Below are 15,605 nucleotides of genomic sequence, written 5' to 3' on the forward strand. Positions count from 1 at the left end.
TGGGTTTCCAGGTCTACACACCTGTTGTATTTATTAGGAGGGGTTCCCACCGTTCCCTGCACTGAGTTTCTGGGTCTGAACTCCTGCTGTCCCCATTGGGAGGAATTCCTACCATCCCTCTGTTGAAATATTGGGTCAGAACAGCATCTATGCCTATTATAAGGGGTTCCTATCATCTCCATGCTGAGTTCCAGTGTCTGCTCACCTGCTGTGCCCATTATGAGGGATTCCCACAATATCTACTCTGGGTTTCCAGGTCTACACACCTGTTGTAGTTATTAAGAGGGGTTCCTCCCATTCCCTGCACTGCGTTTCTGGGTCTGAATTCCTTTTCCCATTGTGAGGGATTCCCACCATCCCTCTGTTGAAATATTGGGTCAGAACAGCATCTATGCCTATTGTAAGGGGTTCCTATCATCTCCATGCTGAGTTCCAGGGTCTGCACACCTGCTGTGTCCATTATGAGGGATTCCCACAATATCAACACTGGGTTTCCAGGTCTACACACCTGTAGTATTTATTAAGAGGGGTTCCCACCATCCCTGCACTGAGTTTCTGAGTCTGAACTCCTGCTGTCCCCATTGTGAGGGGTTTCCATCATCACTCTGTTGAAATATTGGGTCAGAACAGCTTCTATGCCTATTATAAGAGGTTCCTATCATCACCATGCTGAGTTCTCACCCATGCACACCTGCCCTTCCCAATTTGAGGAGTCCCCACCATCCAAGTGATGGGTTTCTGCATTTGTATACTTGCTGTGCCTAATATAAGGGGTTCACACCATCCCTGTGCTAAGTGCCTGGCTCTGCACACCTGCTTTGCCCTTTATGAAGGATTCTCATAATCCCTGCTCTGCGCTCCAGGTCTGCACACTAGCTGTGTGCATTATAAGGTGCTCCCACCATCCTATTACTGATATATTGTATATTCTGACGAAGCCCACGATGTAGGTGAAATGTGTTGATACGTACAGCCACATTGGGATCTCCCAGCTTGTGTTCCCTGGCTTAATGACTTGCCCTGCAACTGATGAATACTTTTAAACCACACGCAGAGCAGGAGGAAAGCTGGATTTATCATTATCAAGTATTGTGGGCAGTCAGCATTATGAGATGCTCGGATGAGTATTAAGTCCGATGAACTATGTATACATACTGGAGTGAAGTAATACATCTATCTATATCTGGAAATGTGCTATGATGTGTATGTGGCATTGCGATGGTATATAGAAGGAACATACTTTACACATTTGCATGTTAAAGTTTCAATATGAGTGGATTTGATGAATAACTGTGTATTGGGTTGAAGTGGAACACAACCCCAGCGGGATGTAAAGGTGATCACAAACAGAAGGGAAAGCTTGATCCCCTATATATGGGAGGAGATATGAAATATTGTTATGTTACACTCACTTCTGTTTGCATGGAACCGTGGATAAAGGGGTACCACCAGTCCTCCTGTATGGGCCCAGGCCAGCAGGGGGGCCCAGGCAGCTGGGTGAATCTGATGTGGGCAGGGAGGGTGATCGGCATGGTGTGTGGGGGGGGAATTACTAGAACCGACCCCCTGTATGGCTCTCTCTCCCGCTGGTTTTCAGCTGCAGCAGAGAGACCCATACAGGGGATCAGTTCCAGTAATTGCCCCCCCACCCACTATGCTGCTCACCCTCCTTGTACACAACTGATTCACCCAGCTGCCTGGGTCCCCACAGTGCCAGCTTCCCTCCTCTCCTTCCCACCGACAGATGCAAGCACACAATAGGATCCTTCAGGATGGAGAGTGGGGGAAGGGTCTGATAATTATGTCACATTAACCAGCCCCTTCCTTTCCTGAAAGAACACAATGAGTGATCGGTACTGATCACTCACTGTGTTCATTCATAACTGAAGCATAGTAAACTGTGTTTTTTTCTTTTTGAACAGGGCCCTTTCAGGTTGGCTGTATGGGGCCCCGTGGTTTCTAACAGCAGCCCTTCCTATAGGAGTGGGCCTGCCAGTCTCAATAATTATATGGCTTTATATACTGACCTCTTTGCTGAAGTCGGAACTGTGGTTATATTTTGATACATCATCTATACTTTGTTACATCATCTACACGTCTATCAGTCCATGTAGATGATTATCAGCCAATATTGTCCCATATGGCATGTCTCATATATATTTTTAAAAATATATATTTTTTAAAATATATTCTTCAGATTTTTTTAACATATAAAAAAGTCATTTTAACATGTATTTTTACATATATCTGTAAATGCATTCCAAAAATGTAGATTTGTATTTTTAAAGACATACAGTATATTTGAAATGTATTTTTAAAAAAAAATTTCATATATTTTGTAATAAAAAGGCATTTCAACATACAGTATATATATATTTATTGAAATATATTTTGAAATATATTGAATATGGCCAAAATTGTAGTATTTCAAATATATGTCAATATATTTGGGAAGAATATTTCTAAAATATATTTCAAATATATTTTTCTTCCATATGGGTATGTAGGTGGATATAGTACTTATTGCCAGGGGTTCCCTGAGACCTAAAAGTTACTTCAATGGTTCCTACAAATGGAAAAGGCTGAGAAAGGCTGGGCCAAAGGCACATTTAAACATGTATGGCATTTTCTTATTAGGATCACAAGGGAAATGAAGGGAAAAGGTTTGGTTTTAGATATACTTTACCACTATTTTTTTTTACTAAAAAATTTTTTCTGACAGTTACTCCACCCTAAACGTGTCATGGTTCATTATTTTCACTGGAGGGAAGCTTATGAAGGATCTGGCTCCCCAGACTCACACAGAAGTGGTGGTGGTCACCCCTCAGGTGTACGTCTGCCCTTACCTGCTCTTTGAGTTCTGCCAGCTGGCCGGACAGTTGCTTCACCAGACTCATGGTGGACTCCAGCTTCTCCTGCAGGTTGCGGATCTCATTCTGTTCGTTTTCGCCTTCGCTGCTGACAAGGGACATGGCCCGCATCCGAGGGAACCAGTCCAGGTTCTTCTCCTGGAAAACAGCGAAGAGGAGATTCATTTATCACACCGGTTCCCCAGCAGGACAATGCAGTCACAGCATCAATCAACACAGCAGCTCAGCCTGAGAAAAATCTCTTTTTGAACGCTTCATTAGTAAGTGGTAACCCTTATCAATCAGCTGGAAACCAGCTTACTGCAGCACCGGCGGATAATTCTGATTGGTCGCCAGGGATTTACAGACTTTAGACTAGTAAAGAGTACCTGTCAGACGTAAAACAGCAGATGCTTGAATGGTTGTTCTTAGTCCAACAATAAAAAAAAAAAAAGAATCATTTATCGTAAGTGTTGCATTTATGTTGTACTTGTAGCAGAACTAAACTGTTTCTGACCACCACAAGCTGAAAACACTATTAATTCATTTTTATTATTTTAAGTAAACTCACCCATCAATCCATGTCTCCATGCTTTATTTTGAGAAATCACTTTGAAGAGCATTCCCTTCCCCCCCATCCCAGCATTTCTAGCTATGGCCATCTTGAGTAAGGACAGATGATTTATGTAGCATTTACGTTCAGAAATCCATCTGCCTTTAGCTCAGGCATCCAGGCGAGGAGGTGGTTAGCTGAAAAAGACCTTCCTCCCCTCAACCTGGGATGGGTGACTGGGATAGATGATGGATAATTTTGTCCTAGGTCAGAAACCAGGAAGGAGCTGAACAAAGGTAAAAAAGAAGCTTAAAATAAGTAAAAATCTATTTACTAATGCTAGAAGCACAAGGATTAAAAATAGTTCATGTTGATTGAGAGAGTTTAGTTCCACTTTAAAGAGTCCCTGTCTCCAGACCATTCATTTTTACAGCAATCTTCCCATAACATTATACAGATGTGTCCAAGTAATGTTTTTTATTCATGTTATTTACTTGTAAAAGCCACCCTTGATTAGACATCCAAGAGCTCCTAAACTACTGCTGGGCACCACCATCTTGGATTAGATGTTAGCAGCCCCAGCAGACTCAGAAATGTCACTCAAAGGACACTGTGTAGAATTCTCCTTCACTCCATCCCCGACAGCTACATAAAGGTTATGTAGGGACTTGAAGGGAGGGGTGGAGGAGCTGGGCCAGCACAGAGAGTAATTAGACACAAGAGAGGGCTATGTTGTACAAGGAGGGAGGGGCAAGTGTTAATGTATTGACTGTTACTGGAGAAGTCAGATTTTCTAGAAACTTCAGAGGCACATTACCTACATTAAAATAATTTGTGGAAAGCTGCAAGTAAGCATTGATTTTTAGTTTTATCTGCATTTTTTAAAGTTGGTGACACAGTCTCTGTAGGTAGACTTGCCTGTACAGTAAAGCTTTAATACTGACATATACTGCTGTCCACATAGCCAGTCTTTGCTGTCTTAAAGAGATACCGCTGCCTAATAAATCTTCCATATCTCACATTTCCAGGGGTGTTGGAAGATTGCTCCCCCTCTGCAAACTGTGGTTCTGTCTGCTGGACTCTATTTCACTGCAGAAAAGAGTAGAGAAAAAAGGGTGGAACCACAGGGGGAAGCAGTCATCCGACACTCCTGGAAGTGTCAGTTACTGATTTTTCAAGCAGTGGTATCTTTTAAAGTCAGCAAAGATCAGCACCAGAATAAAGGTTGCCATACATGGATTTCAATCTATGTATGGGCACTTTGGGTGTACAGAAATTGATCTACTCATCCACTTCTGTACACCCACTCTGTTGGATTTTCCTGCCGGCAGTGCTGATAAGTGTATTCTGATGGCGGGGAATACAATAGGTCAGTGGGGAGGATTCCTCCAACCACACTGAGCGTGTGGATGAGGGAATCTAGTCAGTTTTATTTTTTCATTCAACCTACTGGCTGAACAAAAAAAAAAACCTGTCTCATCTAAGGGCGGCTTAAGTCAGCTTTTCTTTACAGGCAGGCCTTATGTAGAACAAGAGGGATGTGCTAACTGACAGGAAAGTCTTGCTGACATTGTCATGTAGTGTACTTTGTGTTCCATGAGTTCACTCTATACACTGGACAATAACTGGCCAATTAGTTCTAAAGCCCCTGAGCATGGGAAGTGGCCATCTGCGACTTGCTAACAAACGGATTTGGGTGACTCACAGCACAACATTCCTGCAGAAATGCACAGAGCCTGGTCTCCCACCTGTAACGTGCGGTTTAGATGTAGCTGAATGATTGAAAAGAAGCAAATGAGATAGACTGTGTAGGCATGGACACAATGGGGTTTATTTACTAAAGCTGGAGAGTCCAAAATCAGACTCCCTTCTGCATAGAAACCAATCAGCTTCCAGGTTTCATTGCCAAAGCTTCATTGAACAAGCTGAGGTTAGAAGCTGATTGGTTTCTATGCAGAAGGGAGTCTGATTTTGAACTCTCCAGCTTTAGTAAATAAACCCCAATATGTACTTGGGAGAAGGACTGATCTTTCCGATGGGCTGGTATCATGTGTGCCACATACAGTACGTAGAATATACAGTACAAAGCTGTGATCTCATGGGAAGATTCTAGAGACCTATAAAGGAAACCCAAAATTAAATCTATTTTCCATGTTAAAGGGAAATTTTATTCCCTCAATCAACATTGGTGGTTGAAATCTCTTCAAAAATCTCCCCTGAAGAAGCCCGTGAGAGTGAAACATGTAGGGAGTAACTACTATTATATTATCAAGTCTGATTTTAGGTTCCACCCCAAGTACTGAAATTGTTTTTATGTTTCTGTATTATTTTCTTTGTTTTAAAAAAATATATGAAATAAAATTATATATCTTTTTAATATGATTGGTATTCATGTTCATGCACCCTGAAAGTCCTATCCTTCCTATTGAATATCCTTTATTGTTAATCCTTATGTTGCCAACATTAGTAAATAAATAGGAAAATAAATAATATTTACTTGTTTTAAACGTTTTGTTTTATGTTTCTTCAGTTACTTCCCGGTATCTTGCCTACAGTACAGTAAATTATGTAATACATCCCAGGAACCTCCTGAAGAGGAACAGGGGTTTTCTCAGATAAGCATACCATCCTGCCTGCATGCCTGAGCTAAGGGCAAATGGATTCCCAGAAGTAAATTTGACATGAATCATCTGCCCTTACTCAAGATGTCCACAGCAAGAAATGCAAGCGGGTGTTTTTCAAAGTGATTTCTCAGTAAAATAAAGAAAGGAGACATGGATGGATGGATGAGTTTGCTTTGAATATTACATATAAATTTAAAGTGGTTGTAAAGGCTGAAGGTTTTTTACCTTTGCAGGTAAAAAATCTTCTGTGTAGCTCCCCTAGCCCCCTCAATACTTACCTGAACCTCACGCGATCCTCGGCTGCCCGGGTCTCTGCCTCCTCATTGGCTGAGACAGCAAGCAGGAGCCATTGGCTCTCGTTGCTGTCAATCACAGTCAGTCAGCCAATGAGGAGCAAGAGGGGGTAGGGCCAAGTCATGGCTCCGTGTGTGAATGGACACACGGTGCAGCGGGTGCCCCCATAGCAAGCTGCTTGCTGTGGGGGCACCTGACAGACAGGAGGAGCCAGGAGAGCCTGTGAGGGACCTGAGAAGAGGGGGAACTAGGCTGCTCTGTGTAAAACCACTGCTTATAGTAAGTATAGACATGTTTGTTATTTAAAAAAAAATAACCTTTAGAATCGCTTTAATAGCATTTTCACTTTCTGGTGTGTAGTTCCACTTTAAGTACTGCATGCTAAGTAATATGTCAGTGAAAGACTTCCAGTTATTTATTACCTCTGACAAATCACATACACCCCCCTTCCCCCATAAAAGGTGTAGCTCTTGAGAAAAATGATACAGGCATGTCAGGAATTTATTTCTGCAGATTTGTAAAGTCATTGAAAGATCTTTACAGAAGAGAGTACTCACAAATTAGAAAATCACTTTGCTTTTCACATGCAGGAATTTACCTACTTAAACTGGAAAACACCACTTAGGGAAGGGAGAGGGTGATAAAAGGTGGAAAAAATACAAACAATGAGAATTCTTCAAAAGGTTTCCAAACTTTTTTATATATAATAAAGTTAAAAAAGTGTGGAAACCTTTTGAAGAACCCTCATATTTTGCATGGCTTACGCTGCACCTCTAAAAGGTATTATTATTCCATTGTATTCCTGTGCTACAATCAAGTGTGAAGTTAATACTAATAGATATTAGCATGCAGAATGAAAAGAAACTCCCAAAAAACAGTTTCCCCCCCAACAGGACATTGTATTCTGACAGCGGGACCCAGCACTGTCAAATTACACTTAGCAGCACCAGCAGCTGATTGGCTGCAGTCGCTGGTCGACAAACGTTTCCCCAACTTATGTGTATAAAGTGCAGTAAAGCATCCAAGAGTTTACACATAAGTGCAAACAAAGCATAAAAATCAGAGAAAAAATAAATAAAGTCCATACAGTGTAAAATATAAGTGCTGGTGCAAAAAATGGTACAAAATATAGTCCATATATGTGCCAGTGATACTGCAAGACACAAAACAACAATGAATCCAGCTCCAAAACAGTGCCAAGGGATCCAGTGAACCCTCCACCACCACTACGCACTCACCAGAATACTACTGGTATAGTAGCAATGATCGATGGTCAATATTCACAATCCTGGGCTGAAGATTTTCCTAGAAAGAAAGCTCACCACAAGGAGCCCAAAATAACATTTATAGTGTAGTATTTATTTAAAAGATGAAATAAAACTTTCCACGTAGAAACAGAATGTACATGTGTAAATACACACTAAAATGGCCGCTGCTCCAGATCATGGACATGGCGGAGTGACATCAGCACGTAGGCTCCACCCCCCAACTTGTCTGTTTGACAAAAGCCAATCTAATTACAAACAGGGTTGTCACACATTGATCAATATTCAGTCAGTCCCTGCTGACTTGGCCAAATTTCGATCCATCTATGGCCAGCCTAAATTTGGGTACACAAACCGACAGATCACTGTACTAACACAAGCAATGTTAGTGTGGCGATCTCCCCTGCTTTACTATTCTATTCTGACAGGGGGACTCCCCCTTCCAGAACACACTGATCAGCACTCGCAGCCATTGGCTGCGAGTGCTGATCGGATGCTGGCCAGAAGCTGGTTTCCAGCATGCCCATTTGACAGAAGCCGGTCATGAGACTGGATTTTGTGGAACAGACAGCTGCACACAGGCCTACTCATTTCAGCCAATTTTCGCTCTGTGTACAAGGCTTAGCACTGTGACTGCACAGAGCTCCTATCAGTGAGATCTTACAACACCCCAGGAAAAAAGCTGTGAAGTTATTCAAACTACATTTGTCAGGCCTTAAATGGAAGATATTATCTTTGCAGTGAAGCAGTTTTCTGGGAATAATCTACGGAACAAGTCCAGCAACTTCACAGTACTGAGACACTTGCTTAACCTATTACGATCTTGTGATAGCGGAGCTACATCCTGATGAGAGGGGCTTTCCAAAACATGACACAGATCTACTCCTTCTATTGTATCTCAGCTTGTGCTTTATACACATTTCCCATGATACCTGCACACAGACAAAGCTGGGCTTTCATGGCAGCCTCTTGACAATTGTTCTAGGCAAAATATTTTTTTTAAGTGTCTGCTTTCAGATTTTTTTTTTAATCTTTGGACAGAATTGGGATTGGTTTAAATCTTTGTCAGATTTGTTTGTTGAGTGTCTCTGTTAGGGAGATTTTTCTTCACTTCCTGTCCTGGAGACACAACAGGAAGTGAAACTAAATCTCTCTATAGTGAGGGAAACAGGTGGCCCCATTAGAATATTTACAGTCACCTTCTGTATTGGTCACAGTTGCAAAATGGGGGATTTGCCGTCATTATATGCCCTAATGACAACGGTCATAAGAGCAAATAAGGAGATTGAATCACCTCCCCAAAGAAACAGACAGAAATAAAAGCCTGATGGGAGATCTAACCCCCCACCATTCTAAAAGTTTAGGCTGGAAGTACTGTACACTTTAAAGAACGCCATCTCTTTTATTTATTATTATTTATTTTGATTATTTCAGGTACTTATACAGCGCTGTCTATTTGTGCAGCGCTTACATATATATATTGTACATTCATATCATCCCTAACCCTCTGGGGTGTACAATCTAAAGTCCCTAACTCACATTCATACATACTAGGGCCAATTTAGACAGGAGTCAATTAACCTCCCAGCATGTCTTTAGAGTGTGGGAGGAAACTGGAGTACCCAGAGGAAACCCACGCAGGCACAGGGAGAACATGCAAACTCCAGGCAGGTGGTGCCATGGCTGGAATTTGAACCAACCACCCTTGTACTCTTCATGTAAGTCCTGGAGCCCGAAAGCCTGGTAGGTGAAAAAAAAAAACTGTTTAAGCTGCAATACTCACCTGCAATCTGGCACTACTCCAACAGTACCTCTTCATTGCCACAAGATGTCCTTAGTCCTCAGGGCTGAATAACACCCAGCCTAACACTACCCAGAAGACTGAGGAAATACTGTGAGTACAGGGTGTCATGGTTCTGCCACCATTGAACACGACACCCTGCACTCACATTTTATTAATGCAGAACGTTGCACAGATGTCAAAAAAAGAAAAGGACCTTCTGCATCATAGGACTGGCCAGAAGACATCAGAAAACAATAAGTCAAAAAAACATAAAATACTGTGCAGGAAGGGGGGAGCACTGGGGGAAAGGGGGCACAAAGGCCTTAAAGACCCTTAAACTAAAACCTATACTACCACGTTGCCGGAAAGGAAAGAGGAACTCCGCCCAAAAAACAATTCCTCTGCAAGGTAATGTCATGTGCTAGTATGCATTGCATACTAGCACATTATATAAAACTTACCTTAAAACGAAACCCTCCAGCAGTCTACTGTCAGAGCAGCAGAGGCTTCCATCTTCACCTGTCTTCCTTCCTGGTTCGCAAGCTCCAGCCATCTGACAGGCCAGGCCGCGATGACGTCACTCCCACACATGCGTGCAGGAGTGCTGGGCACAGCAAGGGTATGCGGTTCCTTCAGAGCACATGCACTGACTCTAAAAAAGAGAGAATATCTCCTAAACAGTGCACGTGTAGCAGATATTCATTTTACTTACAGGTAAGCTGTAATATAAGCTGTAGGTAACAGTTGAAAAAACAAGTTTTCTAACACGTTACTTCTGATTTTAAACTCTTCTTGCTTTGTTTGCTGGGATATTCTGAATTCGCCAGCCCAGAAAATTAAACATTGTCACTACTGAGGTTATTTACTAAAGCTGGAGAGCGTAAAATCTGGTGTAGCTCTGCATAGAAACCAATCAGCTTCCAGGTTTTATTTCCAAAGCTTAATTGAACAAGCTGAAGTTAGAAGCTGATTGGTTTCTATGCACAGCTGCACCAGATTCTGAGTGCTCCACTTTTAGTACATCTCCCCCAATGTGAGCCTCATGCCAGGTCCCACGCCACGCAGCTCAGTTTACATTTTGGCACAATGCCTGTGTGCTGGGATGACTGCACTCCTGTGCATGCACGGGACTGAGGTCATTCCATGCTGGCCAATTAAGATGGCTGGAGAATTGCCACCGGAAGAATATATATATATTATTATTTTTAATTTTTTATTACATTTTTTTTTTTTTTAAGATTTTTTAAATATTTTACTATGACCAAGTAGTACAATGTTACCATAGTAAAATTGTACTACTTTGGGGAAGTGATCAGTATTTTTTTTTTTTTTTACACAATTTGCTTATAGCAAAGAATTACTTTGCTATAAGCAAGCATTTACCTGAATGAAATCGATTCATTCAGGTTTTTTTTTTTTTGCTTAGCTGTGATTTGGCCACAGCTAATCACATGACATGTGCATGTGACCTGCTGTGACCATTCACAGCTAGGCACTAGTATACAATGGATGGCATGAATGAAGCCATCCATTGTATACAACTGTCATGTGACCTGCTGTGATTGGTCACAGCAGGTCACATGGTACCGGCAACGGGGGCTGGTACTCACATCTGTCATCGGCCGTGTCCGAGGTACACGGCCAGTGACAGATCGCGCCGCTGCGCGGCTCTGCAACCGCACGAACTGCGCATGTGGCGTGCACCTGGACAGCTAGAGCATTTTTGCGGCCGCCAAACGGCTATAGGCCGGGCGGCTAATGGTTAAACTACTTGCATTTAAAAAATACTTTTAGGGCCCAGGCACACTATTGTGTTACGGCAACACATGCTGTCATGCACTTTACTGCAATGAATGTACATAGCTCCCAACAGTCCCTCAGTTGGAGGGACTATTCCTTTTTTGACACCAAATCCCACTGTCTCTCTATCCTCCCAATTTGTCCATCTTTTTTGGTCTGATCGTTGAATGTCTATAAAAATGCATTATTCAACTACCATTTAGCCTCTATATTATTGCATTTCTAACATTTAAAACTAGTACAAAGGAAAAGTAGCGGTGAACATGTTGTATTTGTGGGTTTAATCAATAATTTTGTTTTTATTAACTCTTCCTGGTCTGCATAAACGGACAATGTCTTATGCCTACATATTTTCTGCTGAAAAAATGGTGTCCTTTCTCATCTTGAAAGTTTGGGTGGTATGCATGTTAAATGTGTTGGTGCAATGCAGTACCATTCAGTCCTAATGGCATCTCAGTGCAACTTGCTGACAGATGTGCACTGCAGCACAGCGCAATACATTCATGTGCATTATGGTATGCTTCCAATTTCTGGTAGTGGACTGCAATGCAACACACATCTGTCAGCAAGGTGCACTGGGGTGCCATTCACAATGAATGGCATTATAATCCACCAAAGCATGTAACTTGAGTTGCCATGTGTTACTACATCACGGGAGTATAAATGAGTCTTTAATGATGTAATACTAATTACAGAGCCATATTAATTTGTTTCTTGTTTACTTGTCTGGAGTTCAGCTTTAGGAAATCCAACATTTCTAAATAATATTATTATAAAGAGGATTTATTTCCATCCTGTGTTACAGACTCACGTTACAGTCAGGATGACGTGCGCCAGCCTCCAGGATGAGGAACGTGACGCAGTTTTGGCAGGGGAGACAGAGTTTATGCTCGGCGAGCAGATGCTATTGATATAAATAGTAGAAAAGAGTTTCTCAAACTAAACAAACAATTTCATAAACCAAATGTGAGAACAGTCTGGAGATTATTGCATCAGCCCGACAAGCTTCTCTTCTCTGTCGCTCTGCGACTTCCATTCCCATCTGGTTGTGGCTGAATGCACGCCGCTAAGTGGAAATAGTTCACCACAATAGTACAGATTATGTATCAATGGGCTTATTCAACAGTGTAGGAAGCAAGGCATTGTGTGTTACTGAATAAACCCAGACAGTAAAGAGACCCTGTCACCTACTTACAAAATCACCCATAAAAGCACAGAAAAATGAAGTATTATAATCGATTTCTTCCAGTTTTTTTCCTGTTTATAATCAATTATTCACTTGTAATGTGCCTTTGAAATTGCTGACAATTCCAGGAGTGTAAATTCCCTAACTTAGCCCCCTCTCCCCTTGCATGTCATAGTTTCAGGGGGGCTAAATAATCTCCGTGCTGGCCCAGCTTTTATGCCGCTGCTTTCACCTCCCTACTTAACCTTCTATGTAACTGCCAGAAAAACAGTGACTGGGAATACCATAGCACCCTGGTGCCTATGCTGCGACCCAGGGGCCACATGTGTCCCTTAGGTACGTAATGTTTTTGATCTTGGTCCCTGCAGATAGTAGTTTGTGTTTTCCTTATCCTAGCTGATTACCTGGCAAGTGAAGAAATAAATATACTGTAGACTAGGTTTTAGTCTAATAGGTAAAAGTCTTGGTTTATGGCTTTATACTGTACTTTTTTCTTTGTTATTCACGGATTTCCTCTTTTTATGCTTTTCTTCCCAGAAGTCCGACACCATCTTTGTTCATGCATTACCCATGGTCATCATCTACTTCCTGTATCTGTCCTTTCAGTCCCAAATCCAATCGCTGTCCAAATCTTGTAGACTTCACCTCCTCAACATCTCCAAGATACGGCTGTTCCTAACCACGGAAACCACTAAGCAACTTATTCACTCCCTTGTTATCTCTCGCCTTGACTATTGTAACTCCCTCCTTATTGGCCTACCTAATCGCAGGCTATCCCCTCTTCAGTCTGTCATGAATGCTGCTTCCAGACTCATCCACCTTATTAACCGTTCTGTATCAGCCACCCCTCTCTGCCAATCCCTCCACTGGCTTTCCGTTGCCCAATGGATAAAATTCAAAACATTAACAATAACATATAAAGCCATTTATAACTCTGCCCCAAATTACATCACCAATCTTGTCTCCAAATATCACCCAAACCGTACTTTCCGCTCCTCGCACGACCTCCTGCTCACTAGCTCCCTTGTCTCCTCCTCCCATACTCATCTCCAGGACTTCTCCAGAGCTTCCCCCATCCTCTGGAACTCTCTACCCCAATTTATCAGACCATCGCCTACTCTGCTCACTTTTAGGAGATCACTGAAAAGCTATCTCTTCAGGGAAGCCTATTCTGCCCTCAGCTAATAATGGAATCTTCTACTCCTCCTACCAGTCCATCCCCCACAGTTACTACCTTTTGTACCACTAGCCCCTCCCTCCTCCCCAACACATTTGGGGGGGGGGGGGTTCTATTACCTGTGTTGCAGCTTACATTGAATATACAAAGACTACTCAAGCTTGATGACCCCCTTGATTGAGGAGACCCCTACTCTGTGGAGAGTTGCCAAACTATGACTGTTTTTAGCCCACCTAAAGATCTTCTAGTATCTACAAAAAAACTTGGGTGCAGTACTTCGTACCTACCCTAAATTGGATCATCTTCTTCCTGGACTGAGATGCCATCTCAGAGATAACACAATCACATAAATCTTGGTGCTTGTGCAGTTCTTGGCTGTGTTCACAAATGCCTGACACAGGTGCTGCAGCCTCTCATCTTGTGACTTGCTACAAAGTTAAAAGTTGCAGATTCTGATCACTGGGGGAGAGGAGACTGAGGAAATGCTTCTCCCTGCCTGCAGAAAACTGATGACATAATCTTAGCCTAGGCAAACTGACTGGACTGGAGGCCAAGGATGGCTTTTGAAAAAAAAAAAAGGCAAAGATTTGTTAGAGAAATGATATCTTTGACTTATATTGTGAAATGTCAGGAATGTATTAATGCAGACCTATAATCCACTTTAAGATGCTCATAATACTATGTAATTAAATAGTGTTAGGCTTGTGTCGGTTTACATCTGCCTACCTCCGATTCTGATCTAAGTAAAAAAAACAAAAAACGGAAGGGTCCCCCTCTGTCTAGGTGGGCTGGATCAGAGGGTAGTTGAGTGCAAATGGACAGCGGAGTGCATTTACATCTGGCTTCCCATAGAGCATTGTGGGCTCTGTCCGTGTCCGCTGTGCATAAACTGAGCAGACATGGACTGCGCATCTGCCCACTCTGATCAGCAGGGGACCAGCGGACAGATTCCTTGTTGATCAAAACAGCAGTCTTTCCCATCCCACACTTTAGACATTGAATTAAAAAATACAGGGCTTTTTTTCAGCAGGAACACGGGGGAATACAGTTCCAACACCTCCAGCACTGAATTTATGTAATGGCAAGGGGTACTGACAGATCTATTATTTCTGGCTTCTAAGAATCTATTTTCACTGAAGGGGATCTATTTTTGTGTGATGGTCTATTGTTGCAGGGGAGGTCTATTGTTGCTGTTGGGGTATTTATTGATCTATGGTTGATGGGGGTCAGTTGTTGCTGGAAGGGATCTACTGTTCAGGAAGTGATCTATTGTCTATTGTAGCTGGCTGCTGATGAGCCTATTGATGCTGGCTGCTGGGAGATCTGTAGTAGCTGCTGGGGGTCTCTTGTTGCTGGGGTGGTATTTTGTTTTGGGGTCCAGTGTTGCTGGAGGAATTTATTGTTGCTGGGGAAGGGGGGGCTATTGCTTCTGGCTGCAGGGGATCTTTTTTTCTGCTTTTTTGTTATCATTAATGATACTTGGCTCTGCATTCTCTAAAAGGAGAGGTACTGGGAGGTGGGTAGGGGATGGAACCAAGTGACAGTGTTCAGAGGTGGGTAGGGGGCGGAGACAAGTGACTCAGAAGGGGGGAGTTCCTGCACCTCTTTTTTTTTAGTAAAAAGGCCCTGAAAAAATATATGTGTGGCAGTACAGTGGCTAAATGGTTATGTCTGCAGCAGTAGGGTTGTTGGTTCGAATCTCAATCACATCAGCACCTGCCTGGAGTTTTCATGTTCTCCCTGTGCCTGTGTGGGTTGCTCATGGTACTCGGTTTTCCTCCAACACTCCAAAGACATGCTGGTAGATTAATTGGATCCTGTCTAAATTGGCCCTAGTATGTATATGTATGAATGTGAGCTAGGGACCTTAGATTGTATGCTCCTTGGGGGTTAGGGACTGATGTGAATGTATAATATATATATCTAAGGCGCTGCATGTACCTGTAATAATTATATCCGATACAATTTTAAGGTGCTTTCCACTTTTTAAGAGGAACTACAGTTATTTCTCAAACAAATACTGTAGCTCCCACGCGTGAGATGTGCTGTGCTTTGAGAGTGATCCCGCAGGCTC

At 42.4% G+C, this 15,605-nt stretch overlaps 1 protein-coding gene across 4 annotated transcripts in view; it reads right to left on the minus strand.

The window, feature by feature from the left end:
* The window catches only part of ITPR2 (inositol 1,4,5-trisphosphate receptor type 2), a 464,180-nt gene that overhangs the window by 6,177 nt on the left and 442,398 nt on the right, over positions 1 to 15,605 (minus strand). For all 4 annotated transcript variants that reach the window (XM_089671685.1, XM_089671684.1, XM_089671687.1 and 1 more), the window contains one exon: positions 2,847 to 3,008. In XM_089671685.1, coding sequence (XP_089527811.1) covers positions 2,847 to 3,008 — 162 coding nt within the window. The remainder of the gene's footprint in view (positions 1 to 2,846; positions 3,009 to 15,605) is intronic.

The sequence above is a fragment of the Staurois parvus genome, unplaced genomic scaffold (assembly GCF_062004578.1).
Source record: "Staurois parvus isolate SC_StPar_1 unplaced genomic scaffold, SC_StPar_1.0 ptg000114l, whole genome shotgun sequence".
Taxonomy (NCBI): domain Eukaryota; kingdom Metazoa; phylum Chordata; class Amphibia; order Anura; family Ranidae; genus Staurois; species Staurois parvus.